Here is a 15,377-nt window from a genome sequence, read left to right as displayed (position 1 = left end):
ACAATGTTGAAATACAAACCGTCAAGTACAACTTTATTTATAATTCCTATACAAAGTAAATGATCTCAAGACCTCATGATGCTTAGAGAACTGTATGCACAGTCATTATAAACTGTGTAATAAAATCGTTTAACTTATTTTCAAACATTGGATAGATTACAGATCTGGGTTCAAAATTCTAAGTATTTGTTCAATTTTTTAGATCATTGTTTTCTTTCAAAGCATTTGATTGAGCCTAGTTGGAGTGCCAGATAGGCAGAGCTTGCACTTTTGGGATTATTCCATTGCGTCAGGCAAGCTCACTGAAGCTCACTTAATATTTTAAAGAAAACAAACACTATTTAAAGACAATCCTTATAGACTCCCTCCTTCACTTTGTTCTCAAATCAGTTCAGTTATTTCCAGTCACTTCATTCACTTCACTGCTTTCAACAACTGATTTCAGATCAGTGCAGCTGAAGGAGAGGGATATAGACTGACCTGACAGTCTGGTCGGAGAGCCAGCCGGCGTCACACTGGTGGAAGCCGTCATCATACGCGGCCTGGAGCTGCTCTGGGGTCGCGATCACAGCACTGTTCTGGATACAGGCTGCCTTGGCCTTCTCAAAGGTCAGAGTGTAGCGTGTCGTGATGGCCCGGTAGTGAAACACGATACCTGGAGAGAGACAACAGTGTAACAGCGACAGAGCAGCCACTAATGTCTCCATAAAATAATTAGATCACGGTCTATCTGTGTGGCTTAAAGATACATGATTTATTTTGCTTCAAAGTTGTCTGTATGGTTCATATACAGTACATAGAGCAGATTATAGAAAATACTCATGAAACAATACAAATCCTTAGTATTAGGCAAATAATAACATTTTTAATGTCCTAAAATCAAAAGATAGAAACTCACATGTGTACAGGGGTAGCTTTAAGCACCAACTTTGTTTACAAAGAGAGCAATATCCAAAGATGAATTCCTTGGCAGCAAGCTGCCGTCACACTCCCACTACCCTCTGTCCCTACCTTGAACCAGGACGTCCACAGTGTCATGGTTGTCCTCGATGCCGTGCTGGACCTCACATCGGTAGGTGCCGGTGTCGTTGGACCTCAACTCTGTGATCTTGATGCTGGCGTCAGTGGGGGTCTGGGGGTAGCCCACCATGTGGACCCGGTCCAGATAGTCCTCCTCCACCTTGACCTCTCCGTCCATGGCCACCAGGATGACAGAGACACGCTCCTTAGTGACGCGGCTCCATTTGATGCGGTGGGACAGGGGGGCAATGGTGGGGGCGCCGGGGTCGTGGACGGTGTGATCCTGGAAGTAAGGTTCAAGTTTATTAGAAAAACATAATTACATTACAATACAATAGTAAATACTATGTTTATGTTGATGACCACTCTGAAATAAAACACATCAAGTCACATAATGGTGGAACTACAATGGGATTTCTTATCGTGGAACTTTGTATCACTGTAACTCTTCATTGGTCAATTGAACTGCAGTCCTGTCTGAGTGAGTTTTTTCTCCTCACCAGGAATCAAATATGTGAAAAGAGTTGATACATAAAACAGTATTATGAGAAACATGAAAACAAGTCAAAACAAAGTGGGGGGAGTTAAAATAGTGGAGGGAGTTAAACAGTGGAGGGAGTTAAAATAGTGGAGGGAGTTAAAACAGTGGAGGGAGTTAAAATAGTGGAGGGAGTTAAACAGTGGAGGGAGTTAAAATAGTGGAGGGAGTTAAAATAGTGGAGGGAGTTAAAATAGTGGAGGGAGTTAAACAGTGGAGGGAGTTAAAATAGTGGAGGGAGTTAAACAGTGGAGGGAGTTAAAATAGTGGAGGGAGTTAAAATAGTGGAGGGAGTTAAAATAGTGGAGGGAGTTAAAATAGTGGAGGGAGTTAAAACAGTGAATGGAGTTAAAACAGTGAATGGAGTTAAAACAGTGGAGGGAGTTAAAATAGTGGAGGGAGTTAAAACAGTGGGGGGGAGTTAAAACAGTGGAGGGAGTTAAAACAGTGGACGGAGTTAAAACAGTGGAGGGAGTTAAAATAGTGGAGGGAGTTAAAACAGTGGGGGGAGTTAAAACAGTGGAGGGAGTTAAAACAGTGGAGGGAGTTAAAATAGTGGAGGGAGTTAAAACAGTGGGGGGAGTTAAAACAGTGGAGGGAGTTAAAACAGTGGAGGGAGTTAAAATAGTGGAGGGAGTTAAAATAGTGGAGGGAGTTAAAACAGTGGGGGGAGTTAAAACAGTGGAGGGAGTTAAAACAGTGGAGGGAGTTAAAATAGTGGAAGGAGTTAAAACAGTGGAGGGAGTTAAAATAGTGGAGGGAGTTAAAACAGTGGAGGGAGTTAAAATAGTGGAGGGAGTTAAAACAGTGGAGGGAGTTAAAATAGTGGAGGGAGTTAAAATAGTGGAGGGAGTTAAAATAGTGGAAGGAGTTAAAACAGTGGAGGGAGTTAAAACAGTGGAGGGAGTTAAAACAGTGGAGGGAGTTAAAACAGTGTAGGGAGTTAAAATAGTGGAGGGAGTTAAAACAGTGATAGTGGAGGGAGTTAAAATAGTGGAGGGAGTTAAAACAGTGAATGGAGTTAAAACAGTGAAGGGAGTTAAAATAGTGGAGGGAGTTAAAACAGTGAATGGAGTTAAAACAGTGGAGGGAGTTAAAATAGTGGAGGGAGTTAAAACAGTGGAGGGAGTTAAAACAGTGAATGGAGTTAAAACAGTGGAGGGAGTTAAAACAGTGGAGGGAGTTAAAACAGTGGGGGGAGTTAAAACAGTGGAGGGAGTTAAAACAGTGGAGGGAGTTAAAACAGTGGAGGGAGTTAAAACAGTGGAGGGAGTTAAAATAGTGGAGGGAGTTAAAATAGTGGAGGGAGTTAAAATAGTGGAGGGAGTTAAAACAGTGGGGGGAGTTAAAACAGTGGAGGGAGTTAATACAGTGAAGGGAGTTAAACCGTGAAGGAAGTTAAAACAGTGGAGAGTTAAAACAGAATGGAATTAAAACAGTGGAGGGAGTTAAACAGTGGAGGGAGTTAAAACAGTGGAGGGAGTTAAAATAGTGGAGGGAGTTAACACAGTGGAGAGAGTTAACACAGTGGAGGGAGTTAACACAGTGGAGAGAGTTAACACAGTGGAGGGAGTTAAAACATTGGTGGGAGGGTCCCTGAAACAGGAGGTAGTAATCTTGTTAATTTTAAATGAAAAAAAAGAAATAATATGATATGTATTGCTAAATCCAACATCCTTATCTCTCATAACTGTGTAGTATTGATATTGGTGCCAGGCCGACCCACCTGGAAGTAGCAGGGTAGTACCAAGGTGCTGCCCAGTAGAGGACGCTGAGGCAGCTCCAGTGGGACGCTCACACTCAGTGTGTCCTCAGGGTCTGGAGGGGAAGAGGGCAGAGAGATGGACACACACACACAGACATATATATATATATATATATATAATCACACAATGATTAACAAACAGACACAGGTAAAGACACAGTCACACACGCACACACAAAAAGCCATGAAACCAGACACAGATAAATATGTCATTTCATATGCACTGTATAGTGAGGAGTAATATGTCCACATACCCAGAAAGGAGTGCTCCTCATAGCTGCTGATTTGCTGATAATTGTTGAATGTTGCCGAGGTGACGGACAGACAAACACAAAGTAATACAATCCACCTGATCATAGTTTACCTGAAATCAAAAGAATAAACGCTGACTATGCGCCCTAGGTAGTGTTCTGTTACATTGTAGTTTAAGGTTAATGTTATACAAAGGCATTCATTGGCCTAAATTCATTCAAATTCATTAAAAGACCTTAAAATCAAAGACAGACCAGTTTTGTCTAAGAATGTCGACCATTAAGGATCACTTCCACACAAACCCTCTGTACCTCTCCTGGCCTCTGACATCTACTAGAATGCCTTGTTAATGTAACTAGAGGCACTCAGGTACTGGGTGCCTCAGGTTCTGGCCCCAGTCCAGTCCACTGACTACATCTATAATAGATCATCATAATACAATAGTAATACAGTGCATTCGGAAGGTATTCTGACCCCTTCACTTTTTCCACATTTTGTTACATTACAGCCTTATTCTAAAATTGATTAAATCTTTTTTTTTACCTCATCAATCTCCACACAATACCCCATGATGACAAAGCAAAAACAGGTTTTTAGACATTTTTGCAAATGTATATTTTTTTTACATAGGTATTCAGATTCTTTACTAAGTACTTTGTTGAAGCACCTTTGGCAGCGATTACAGCATCGAGTCTTCTTGGGTATGACGCTACAAGCTTGACACACCTGTATTTGGGGAGTTTCTCCCATTCTTCTCTGCAGATCCTAATACTCTCTGTCAGGTTGGATGGGGAGTGTCGCTGCACAGCTATTTTAAGGTCACTCCAGAGATGTTCGATCGGTTTGAAGTGCAGGTTCTGGCTGGGCCACTCAAGGACATTCATAGACTCTCTGTACTTTGCTCCGTTCATCTTTCCCTCGATCCTGACTAGTTTCCCAGTCCCTGCCAGTGAAACACATCCCCACAGAATGATGCTGCCACCCCCATGCTTCACCGTAAGGATGGTGCCAGGTTTCCTCCAGACGTGACGCTTAGCATTCAGGCCAAAGAGTTCAATCTTGGTTTCATCCGACCAGAGAATCTTGTTTCTCATGGTCTGAGAGTCTTTAGGTGCCTTTTGTAAAACTCGAAGTGGGCTCTCATGTGCTGTGTACAGTGGCTTCCGTCTGGCCACTGTACCATAAAGTCCTGATTGGTGGAGTGCTGCAGAGACGTTTGTCCTTCTGGAAGGTTCTCCCATCTCCACAGAGGAAGTTTTGGAGCTCCATCGGGTTCTTGGTCACATCCCTGACCAATGCACTTCTCCCCGGATTGCCCAGTTTGTCCGGGCAGCCAGCTCTAGGAAGAGTCTTGGTGCTTCCAAACTTCTTCCATTTAGGAATGATGGAGGCCACTGTGTTGTTGGGGACCTTTGATGCTGCTAACATTTTTTGGTACCCTTCTCCAGATCTGTGCCTCGACACAATCCTGTCTCGAAGCTCTACGGACAATTCATCCAAACTCAAGTCTTGGTTTTTGCTCTGACATACACTCTCAACTGTGGGCTTATATAGACCGGTGTGTGCCTTTCCAAATCATGTCCAATCAATTAAATTTACCACAGTTGGACTCCCATCAAGTTGTAGAAACATCTCAAGGATGATCAATGAAAACAGGATGCACCTGAGCTCAATTTTGAGTCAAAGGGTCTGAATACTTATGTAAATAAGGTATTTATTTTTTATTTTTAATACATTTGCAAAAATTTCTACAAACCTGTTTTTGCGTTGTCATTATGGGGTATTGTGTGTAGATTGATGAGAATTTGTTTTTATTTAATCCATTTTAGAATAAGGCTGTAACGTAACAAAATGTGGAAAAAGTCAAGGTGTCTGGACACTTTCCAAATGCACTGTATATGCCATTTAGCAGACACTTTTATCGAAAGTGACTTACAGTCATGCGTGCATAAATTTTACGTACGGATGGTATCGAATCCACTATCCTAGCGTTGTAAGTGCCATGCTCTACCAACTGAGCTACAGAGGCCTACACATTTGTGAACTAGTTTCCCAACTCCTCCCAAACAAACCCATTACCTCAGAGGTGCCTGTGTGGAAGGCATGCACAGTACACCATTATACCTGCAGTAAATCCAGTCCTGTTTTTTAATATCCATTTTTAGACCAGTTCAATCTGGGCATTAATGACATCAGAATGAATGAAGCACACTGAAACGCCATCCTATACTACTAGCTTCACTGAGATAAACAGTTTCATTATGTAGGTTGTATCAAAACTACAGAATTAATTCTGATTGAATTGGAAGCACAAAGGGCTATATTGTTAGAGTGAATGAATTGCTATAGTTTAACAACTGTGTACATAAAGTTACAGTGGCCTATTCGTTCCAGGCAACTTTAAACAAGGGCTGGAGGGATGAACCCCCTCCCTGCCTGCAGCTCAGTTACCCCCCCCCCCCCCCAGATGAACTCTCCCCAGTTTTCATAGATATAAAATAAGCATATAAGTCATCATTGTATGAAATTCAACCAAATTAATATACTGTAAAAAAGCAAATATCATTTGTGACAGTATAAAGTTAGAAGGTGAATTGGATAGACAAAGGCATTGTAACATCAGTATTGATACTGCTACAAGTAAGGGATAATAATACCATGATAATATCAACGTCCTGTAATTCTGCATGTAATTGAAAGAGTTTGATATGTGGTAAGTGTTATATACGTTAGTTTATTGCAACTCCAAGCTCATGAAATAAAGCATTACAAATGTCACTCCTCATCTCACACAGCAGTCCGTTCTGTTGTTAACGCATCGATCACACCGACAGCGTCATTGTGCAAAATAGTACGCAGCATCATCTGGATATGTGTGAAACAAAAGTTCAACATCAACATACAGTTTAATGCATACGTTCGACAAATCCAACGTATGCAGCACACAGAACACACTACAACTGTCTCTGCAACGCCATGCTGCAAGGCAAACGCAGCGCTCCATTGGAAATGAATGTACTTCTGGTGTACCGAAACACAACACCGCTGTCAGTGTGGTGGAGGCGTAAAACACAAACCTCTAAACCGGAGGGAGGAGGTAGCCAGGGACGAAAGCAGTCAACAGAAATGCTTAGTAACATCCTCATATACATGTACTCACACTCATACACAACCTCCCTGTTCTCCCACCATTAACAAAGAGCTACTCAGTTATATTTCAGAAGTAAATGTTCAGGTTTTGTGTTATTGCGTTGGAGCTCGATTCGGTTATTTCTGAGTAACAGCCCCTCCCTCCTCTTTAAGTAAAGACTACAACATTTCTGGAGAGAGAGGGGAGGTGGAGGGGAGGTGGAGGGGAGGTGGAGGGGAGGTGGCTTCTCGCTGAACACTTTGAATAGCCGACCAGGGTGCATTTCTCTGAGAAGGATCAATGTATTAGCCACGTATAGTAAACTTGAAACAGGCATCTTATTACAGATCAATGGAGGCTGTTGGAAGGAGGGACAAATGGGGAGGGGGGAGGACAGGCTCATCACAATGGCTGGAAAGTAATGAATGCAACGGTAGCAAACACATGGACCAATAAAATATGAGTTTGGTAAACCCAGAGCAGTCATAGTTTTGTCTTTCATGATTTGGTCAGTACATAAATCTGACTAGAATAGCAGTGTGTGTGGGTTTGTGTGTGTGCGTGGTTGCGTGTGTGTATGCATGTGTTTGCGTGTGTGTGCGTGCATGCTTGTGTGTGTGTGTGCATATGTGTGTGCATACATGTCTCACGAGGTTCAGTCCCTCACTGATCTAAGTATATAATGATGTATTTTCAATTTATATTTTTTATTCAGAATATGGTACCCGGCTTAGGACCACTTGGACCAGGTCACTTTCGAAAAATAGATTTATCTCTGCAATAGCAACCTGAATATAAAGGTTAAATAACTCAATATAAACCAAATCTAGTGGCAAGCTATGGTGATCTAATCTCTCATGACATCTTTAACAGTAGTTTATTTGGTTCTGGCTGCTGAGATTAATGGTAATGAAATAATCACAGTTGTTCTCTTGATGGGACGTAACCAGTAAATGAGCCATGACAGTCTTCATCCCAAATGATACCCTATCCCTTTTATAGTGCACTACTTTTGACCAGGTCCCATAGGGCTCTTGTCAAAATAAGTGTACTATATAGGGAATAGGGTGCCATTTGGGATGCATCCTAAGACTCTAACCTAACACTGGGGTAACTATGAGCACTGTGCTATTACCAGACCATGCCGGATGGTTACACCCACTAACACAGCATGTTTCCCACACTTATCCTAACATAAGAAGAAAACAGGGTACTGATTATATCTATAGCGTGTTACAGGTAGGGGCTATTTTAGATCTGGGACAATAAACAGAAAATGATCGACACCGACCATACCGATCACTAATCGCAGGCATTTTGCTGATATCCTTCATTACCATAAGTAGCCTATACTAGAGAAATGTGAAGTTTTAAATTAAATAAGTTTGATAATGTATGTGATTATTAATGGGACAATTAATGGATACAACCATCAAACTAGTAGTAAAAAACAATGGTGTACATTAATGTTATAAACGTATCGTTCTATTTATTGCATCAATTCAGGCAATTTATCACCATATGGATTGTTGTACATATCGCCCAGCTCTAGGCTATATTGTCACGCCAGAATAGTCATTTTCTGAGCAAAAAGCAAATGCAATTTCCTTACTGTTCATCTTCTCTGAGTACCTAACTGTGTTTTCCCCCTTGTGTGAAGATAGTCATAACATAACATCATGAAGCCATTTCAGATCTTGTGTGAAGATAGTCATAACAGCATGAAGCCATTTCAGATCTTGTGTGAAGATAGTCATAACAGCATGAAGCCATTTCAGATCTTGTGTGAAGATAGTCATAACAGCATGAAGCCATTTCAGATCTTGTGTGAAGATAGTCATAACAGCATGAAGCCATTTCAGATCTTGTGTGAAGATAGTCATAACAGCATGAAGCCATTTCAGATATTGTGTGAAGATAGTCATAACAGCATGAAGCCATTTCAGATCTTGTGTGAGTTTACGTTCATGTTATTTCATCCTTGATCTCCAGTTACAACATCGTACGTATACATAGTTAATATTGTGCACAAAAATATCTAGTATGACTGTTGGGAGTCAACATAGACACAGAATGGAAAGCTTAGACACAGAATACAATTATTCAGTTATTCCCGTATAGTTACATAGGTATAAGTCAACGTAAAGCGTTAGTCAGCTGTCACATTGCCTTAAACAACAAACATCAGATCAATAACTCTCCCTTCAACACCCAAGCCTGATTACGTAATAATACATTACACCTGAGCAGGACAGGAAGAATCCCAGTACTGGACCAGTGTCCTGGGATAACCTCTCAGTAGGACAGGAAGAATCCCAGTACTGGACCAGTGTCCTGGGATAACCTCTCAGTAGGACAGGAAGAATCCCAGTACTGGACCAGTGTCCTGGGATAACCTCTCAGTAGGACAGGAAGAATCCCAGTACTGGACCAGTGTCCTGGGATAACCTCTCAGCAGGACAGGAAGAATCCCAGTACTGGACCAGTGTCCTGGGATAACCTCTCAGTAGGGACAGGAAGAATCCCAGTACTGGACCAGTGTCCTGGGATAACCTCTCAGTAGGACAGGAAGAATCCCAGTACTGGACCAGTGTCCTGGGATAACCTCTCAGTAGGACAGGAAGAATCCCAGTACTGGACCAGTGTCCTGGGATAACCTCTCAGCAGGGACAGGAAGAATCCCAGTACTGGACCAGTGTCCTGGGATAACCTCTCAGTAGGACAGGAAGAATCCCAGTACTGGACCAGTGTCCTGGGATAACCTCTCAGTAGGACAGGAAGAATCCCAGTACTGGACCAGTGTCCTGGGATAACCTCTCAGCAGGACAGGAAGAATCCCAGTACTGGACCAGTGTCCTGGGATAACCTCTCAGTAGGGAAAGGAAGAATCCCAGTACTGGACCAGTGTCCTGGGATAACCTCTCAGTAGGACAGGAAGAATCCCAGTACTGGACCAGTGTCCTGGGATAACCTCTCAGCAGGACAGGAAGAATCCCAGTACTGGACCAGTGTCCTGGGATAACCTCTCAGTAGGGAAAGGAAGAATCCCAGTACTGGACCAGTGTCCTGGGATAACCTCTCAGTAGGACAGGAAGAATCCCAGTACTGGACCAGTGTCCTGTGATAACCTCTCAGTAGGACAGGAAGAATCCCAGTACTGGACCAGTGTCCTGGGATAACCTCTCAGCAGGACAGGAAGAATCCCAGTACTGGACCAGTGTCCTGGGATAACCTCTCAGTAGGGAAAGGAAGAATCCCAGTACTGGACCAGTGTCCTGGGATAACCTCTCAGTAGGACAGGAAGAATCCCAGTACTGGACCAGTGTCCTGGGATAACCTCTCAGCAGGACAGGAAGAATCCCAGTACTGGACCAGTGTCCTGGGATAACCTCTCAGTAGGACAGGAAGAATCCCAGTACAGGACCAGTGTCCTGGGATAACCTCTCAGCAGGACAGGAAGAATCCCAGTACTGGACCAGTGTCCTGGGATAACCTCTCAGCAGGACAGGAAGAATCCCAGTACTGGACCAGTGTCCTGGGATAACCTCTCAGTAGGACAGGAAGAATCCCAGTACTGGACCAGTGTCCTGGGATAACCTCTCAGTAGGACAGGAATAATCCCAGTACTGGACCAGTGTCCTGGGATAACCTCTCAGTAGGGAAAGGAATAATCCCAGTACTGGACCAGTGTCCTGGGATAACCTCTCAGCAGGACAGGAAGAATCCCAGTACTGGACCAGTGTCCTGGGATAACCTCTCAGTAGGGAAAGGAATAATCCCAGTACTGGACCAGTGTCCTGGGATAACCTCTCAGCAGGACAGGAAGAATCCCAGTACTGGAACAGTGTCCTGGGATAACCTCTCAGTAGGACAGGAATAATCGCAGTACTGGACCAGTGTCCTGGGATAACCTCTCAGTAGGGAAAGGAATAATCCCAGTGCTGGACCAGTGTCCTGGGATAACCTCTCAGTAGGACAGGAATAATCGCAGTACTGGACCAGTGTCCTGGGATAACCTCTCAGTAGGGAAAGGAATAATCCCAGTACTGGACCAGTGTCCTGGGATAACCTCTCAGCAGGACAGGAAGAATCCCAGTACTGGACCAGTGTCCTGGGATAACCTCTCAGTAGGACAGGAATAATCGCAGTACTGGACCAGTGTCCTGGGATAACCTTTCAGTAGGACAGGAATAATCCCCGTACTGGACCAGTGTCCTGGGATAACCTCTCAGTAGGACAGGAAGAATCCCAGTACTGGACCAGTGTCCTGGGATAACCTCTCAGTAGGACAGGATTAATCCCAGTACTGGACCAGTGTCCTGGGATAACCTCTCAGCAGGACAGGAAGATACCCAGTACTGGACCAGTGTCCTGGGATAACCTCTCAGTAGGACAGGAAAAATCCCAGTACTGGACCAGTGTCCTGGGATAACCTCTCAGCAGGACAGGAAGAATCCCAGTATTAGACCACTGTCCTGGGATAACCTCCCAGGAGGACAGACAATATTTGTCCAGTCAGATAGAGAGGGATCCCACTCTGGCAGAGCCCATGGATTCTGCACGTCCCTGCAAACTCTACCGTGACATGATGATACATGTGGTGCGGAGGGGTTCTAAGAGACACTATGGGACAGTAGTGCAGGAGGCTGATCTAGCGGTATTACTGACACTTCCAAACCACATACGGCACCTGGAGATGAGGGTTCAATCCATTAGTCCACCTCAACCTTTCAGCCTTCTGAAAGTTAGGTAACTACTGTCTCTATTCTGCCTCTATGATCTAATACAGTATGTGCAAAAAGAGGCAAGGTCATCATATAAGCTCCATCATTCTAGAAAAACGTTAGCTGCATAACAATGAAATCATTGTTTGACATATTGCTGACTTCTTTGAATCAGTGTAGTAGGGTCAATATGAAGAGAATAGCTGTTCTCAATACTATCAAACCCCATAAACCTTAACAGAATCAGACATCTAAAAACCAACCACTAGCAAAGAGTTAACAACTGGTACGTGCATCGAAAGACATAGCCAACCCTGGAATCAAGGTTCAAAGCTGGCAGGGCCAGAGCTTTTCAGGCGAACATAGACTAAAAACGTCTTGTTTTGAGAAAAAAAGTGACAGTTCATTAGCCGCCAGGTTATTTGAGCGCCGTGCTAACAGCTAACCCCCACAGTGTTTCCATTGAGCTGGTGTGGTACGGTCTATTCCCGGTGTGGCTGGGGCCCATAAGACCCGGTCTGTTCCCCCTGAAGCTGGTATTATAGGAGCTCTGACAACATTAGGCCCAATGTAAACACAAGGCCCTTTCCATTCCACTGAGAGACGAGTGGCAGGGTAACACTGCTCACATTCAGGTAGAGAGGTTAGCTAGCAGTGTAAGACATGATGGCAGCAGTTAGGGTCCATGGCTAATGGATGTGATGGCTACTGCTGACTAACACACTGATTGGATCAGAGCTCTCATAGTGAATATAGGATTTTGAAAGTGAGAGGGACACACCTTTTGCAAATTAGCATCGAACAGAAACCACATTAGAGAACATTTTGTCAATTAATTTGGCGTTTGTGTCGATGATGACTGCTTGGACATTGACGAGCATTGGCACAGCAGTGTCCATTATTGGTGAAACTCATGACAGTGTTCAAGCTTTGGCATTATCAAGGCAAATCTGCAGGTACGAGGCAAGGTTAGCTTATACTCATCCCATTATAGATCTCCCGGGTGGCGCAGTGGTCTAGGGCACTGCATCGCAGTGCTAGCTGCGCCACCAGAGTCTCTGGGTTCGCTCCCAGGCTGGGCTGGGTTCGCGCCCAGGCTCTGTCGCAGCCGGCCGCAACCGGGAGATCCGTGGGGCGACGCACAATTGGCATAGCGTCGTCCGGGTTAGGGAGGGTTTGGCCGGTAGGGAGGGTTTGGCCGGTAGGGATATCCTTGTCTCAGTATGTAAAAATGTATGCACTCTACTGTAAGTCGCTCTGGATAAGAGCGTCTGCTAAATGACTAAAATGTAAATTATAGGCTCTTTTGCACTGCTACCTGGTTCACACCATCATGGAGACTTGAACAGTACTGTGCTGGCTCGTTTTCACATTGTTCTGCCAAGCACGGTCCCAGCAACTATGATGGATGTTTAACCAGGATAGCACAGTCTGGCTTGGCTCAGCACGGTTCAGCTCAGTAGTGTGGAACGGGAACAAGGCATAGACACTATCAGTATGGTATTATGACAGCATTGAATGACATTAGGGTATAGTTGTATAGTTCATTGATTATTTTTATTTTTACATTTAAATTCAGTATGTTTATATCACATATAATACTATTTCTCATTTAAACTGTGTCACACAGACAAATTCATTGACAAATCTGGTTAGGTTATCGATACCGTCAGTCCAACACCTTAATCATTATGCCAAGAGGTCTGAACGCCTGGAACAAAGTCACTCATTAGGCATCCAGAAGAGGACTGGACAGTGGACACCCCTCAGAGCCGGGTTCCTCTCTAGGTTTCGTCCTAGGTTACTGCCTTCTAGGGAGTTTTTCCTAGCCACTGTGCTTCTGCCTCTGCATTGCTTGCTCGTTGGGGTTTTAGGCTGGGTATCTGTAAAGCACTTTGTAATTGTGACAACTGCTGAGGTAAAAAGGGATAGGTGTTGTACTAGGTCAATACAGAATACCCCTTCTTTCGGAAAGCGTGTACCAACGCTTGACTCTTGTAAGTCCCTTGTGTCCATACTGATGGGACATGCTTTTAGATGGCTGCACCCAGGTGCCTCCTACCTCTGACACCAATGTGGTGAATAGCCCTGACTGGGACTCATCTACAGGTCCCTCTGACTGTCAGTCCCAACACCTTAAAAGTTACACTAAGAGGTCCAAACCTCTTGACGAGGTCGCTAGCTAGGCTAACTGTTAGGTGGGGCTGAGGTGAGTGAAGTGGACTAGATTCATGTATCTATCACATTTAGGGTTGGCAGTAGCCTCGAGGTTGGCGTGTTGGGCCACTAACCAAAAGGTTGCTGATTCAAATACCAGAGCTGACAAGGAGAAAAATATATAAATCTGTTGCTGTGCCCTTGAGCAAGGCACTTAACCTTAATTGCTCCAGGGGTACTGTACAATGGCATCCCTGGCTGTGACCCCACTCCCTCAGGGTGTCTCAGGGGGGGTTGGGATATGCAAAAAATCACATTCCCATACACATTTGTGTGTTAACAGGACAAATCTAAGCACCCCCCAAAAATACTATTATGTTATAATAGTACTTTCGGCACAACACCGAGAATCTCCCCCCTTCTAATTTCCTTAATTTTGTGGCTAGAGTCAAATAGTTTCTGTGGCACACATCAGGTTCAAATACTTTCTATAGAACAAACTTCACGTCAGGATAGGCAACCGAAATGAATAATGAATGTATGTGTGTTATATTAAACATAGAGGAGGGAGTAGGGCGGCATCTTTACAGATAGCTAATGTGTAGATTAGTCTAGGTAAGAAGGTTGCATTATCGGCACGCACGACTTGCGCATCATTTTAGGTAGTGTGAAGATGATGAATTATGTGCGCTCGTGGACAATACACTACAGCACAAAGCTAAAGTTTGCAAGTTGATAAAAGCCCGAACCAAATAATTACGTTTTGTTCACCTGTGGAAATGCAGAGTCTCTCCGCGACCGTCAGCTCAAAGATAAAAACTGGACCTGCAGAAAAGGTCAATTATTCTGGTATTCTTATTTCTTCGAGGGACGTTTATTCTCAGGGAGTTTTCTGTCGTAAATGTTTCTTGTCCCGTTGATGGTCGCGTGAACAAGTTTAAAATCCCAGTGACAGCCCACGAGCGGTAGAGGACGTTGGTCCGCGGGAGTGTCGAGAGCGAAAAGAATCCACTTTCCCACGGGGAGCAGGTTTAGCTGTAACAAACCTGGAAGGGGGGGGGGGGGGGGGGGGAGGGTGTAGTGAGTGAAGGGGAGGATGGAGAAAACATATTCAAACTTGCTACCTCATGACACCAAACTCTTGTTCCCAGTGAAATTAGCTAACGGCAGACACAAGTCAAATGATCCAGATAAGTCAAGTGACATAAGTTACATTTCTGTGATTTATTCATATAGGCCTAGTCATATTTCCATACCATTTGTTTTGGCCCTAGCATTTCAAAGACTTTAAGGTATCAACTTCAGAGGCAACCACCTGAATTAGCCTAGTTTAGAGGGCACCAACCCGCTGATGATATTTTGGTCAACTGACTCCTTATGATGAGGAATTGTCACCATAGTAGGCCTATTCATATTTGTTCTCAGTAAACCATCTGGGTTTGTAAAATGGGGAAAAAACTATGTCATCACTTGGGTGCATGGAAAAGGTTGGATGATGTTTCTGGGAACCCAATTCATTTTGGCAGCTACAGAAGTCAATGATGGATTATGTATGTGGTGTACTGTACATAGTGCTACAGTTATAGCTCTGTTGCCTCTTATGTATAGCAGAAACATGTATATTGTGTCCCCTTCTCTCTATTATGTCATTCCTCTCAGCATAAATGAGGTGAAAGGTCAAACTCCGGCCTAATGTGACTAAATCACCCACTTCCTTTTTTCTCGCTGTTTCTCATTACTCATATCTTGTTTCACAGGGGTATCAAAATGGATCCCAACGTGCTGATAAAA

At 43.8% G+C, this 15,377-nt stretch overlaps 1 protein-coding gene across 4 annotated transcripts in view; it reads right to left on the bottom strand.

The window, feature by feature from the left end:
• The window catches only part of LOC139575732 (aggrecan core protein-like), a 35,971-nt gene extending 21,375 nt beyond the window's left edge, over positions 1-14,596 (bottom strand). For all 4 annotated transcript variants that reach the window (XM_071400969.1, XM_071400970.1, XM_071400971.1 and 1 more), the window contains exons 1-5: positions 14,358-14,596; positions 3,578-3,687; positions 3,285-3,376; positions 1,012-1,303; positions 481-655 (exon numbers count right to left, since the gene is read on the bottom strand). In XM_071400969.1, the coding sequence (XP_071257070.1) occupies positions 481-655; positions 1,012-1,303; positions 3,285-3,376; positions 3,578-3,680 (662 nt within the window). In that variant the 5' untranslated portion in view covers positions 3,681-3,687; positions 14,358-14,596. The remainder of the gene's footprint in view (positions 1-480; positions 656-1,011; positions 1,304-3,284; positions 3,377-3,577; positions 3,688-14,357) is intronic.
• Between the last annotated feature and the right edge of the window lie 781 nt (positions 14,597-15,377).

Source organism: Salvelinus alpinus, chromosome 5 (genome assembly GCF_045679555.1).
Source record: "Salvelinus alpinus chromosome 5, SLU_Salpinus.1, whole genome shotgun sequence".
Classification (NCBI taxonomy): domain Eukaryota; kingdom Metazoa; phylum Chordata; class Actinopteri; order Salmoniformes; family Salmonidae; genus Salvelinus; species Salvelinus alpinus.
Note: the sequence above shows the minus strand (reverse complement) of the source record. Positions and strands in the feature narration are given on the sequence as shown.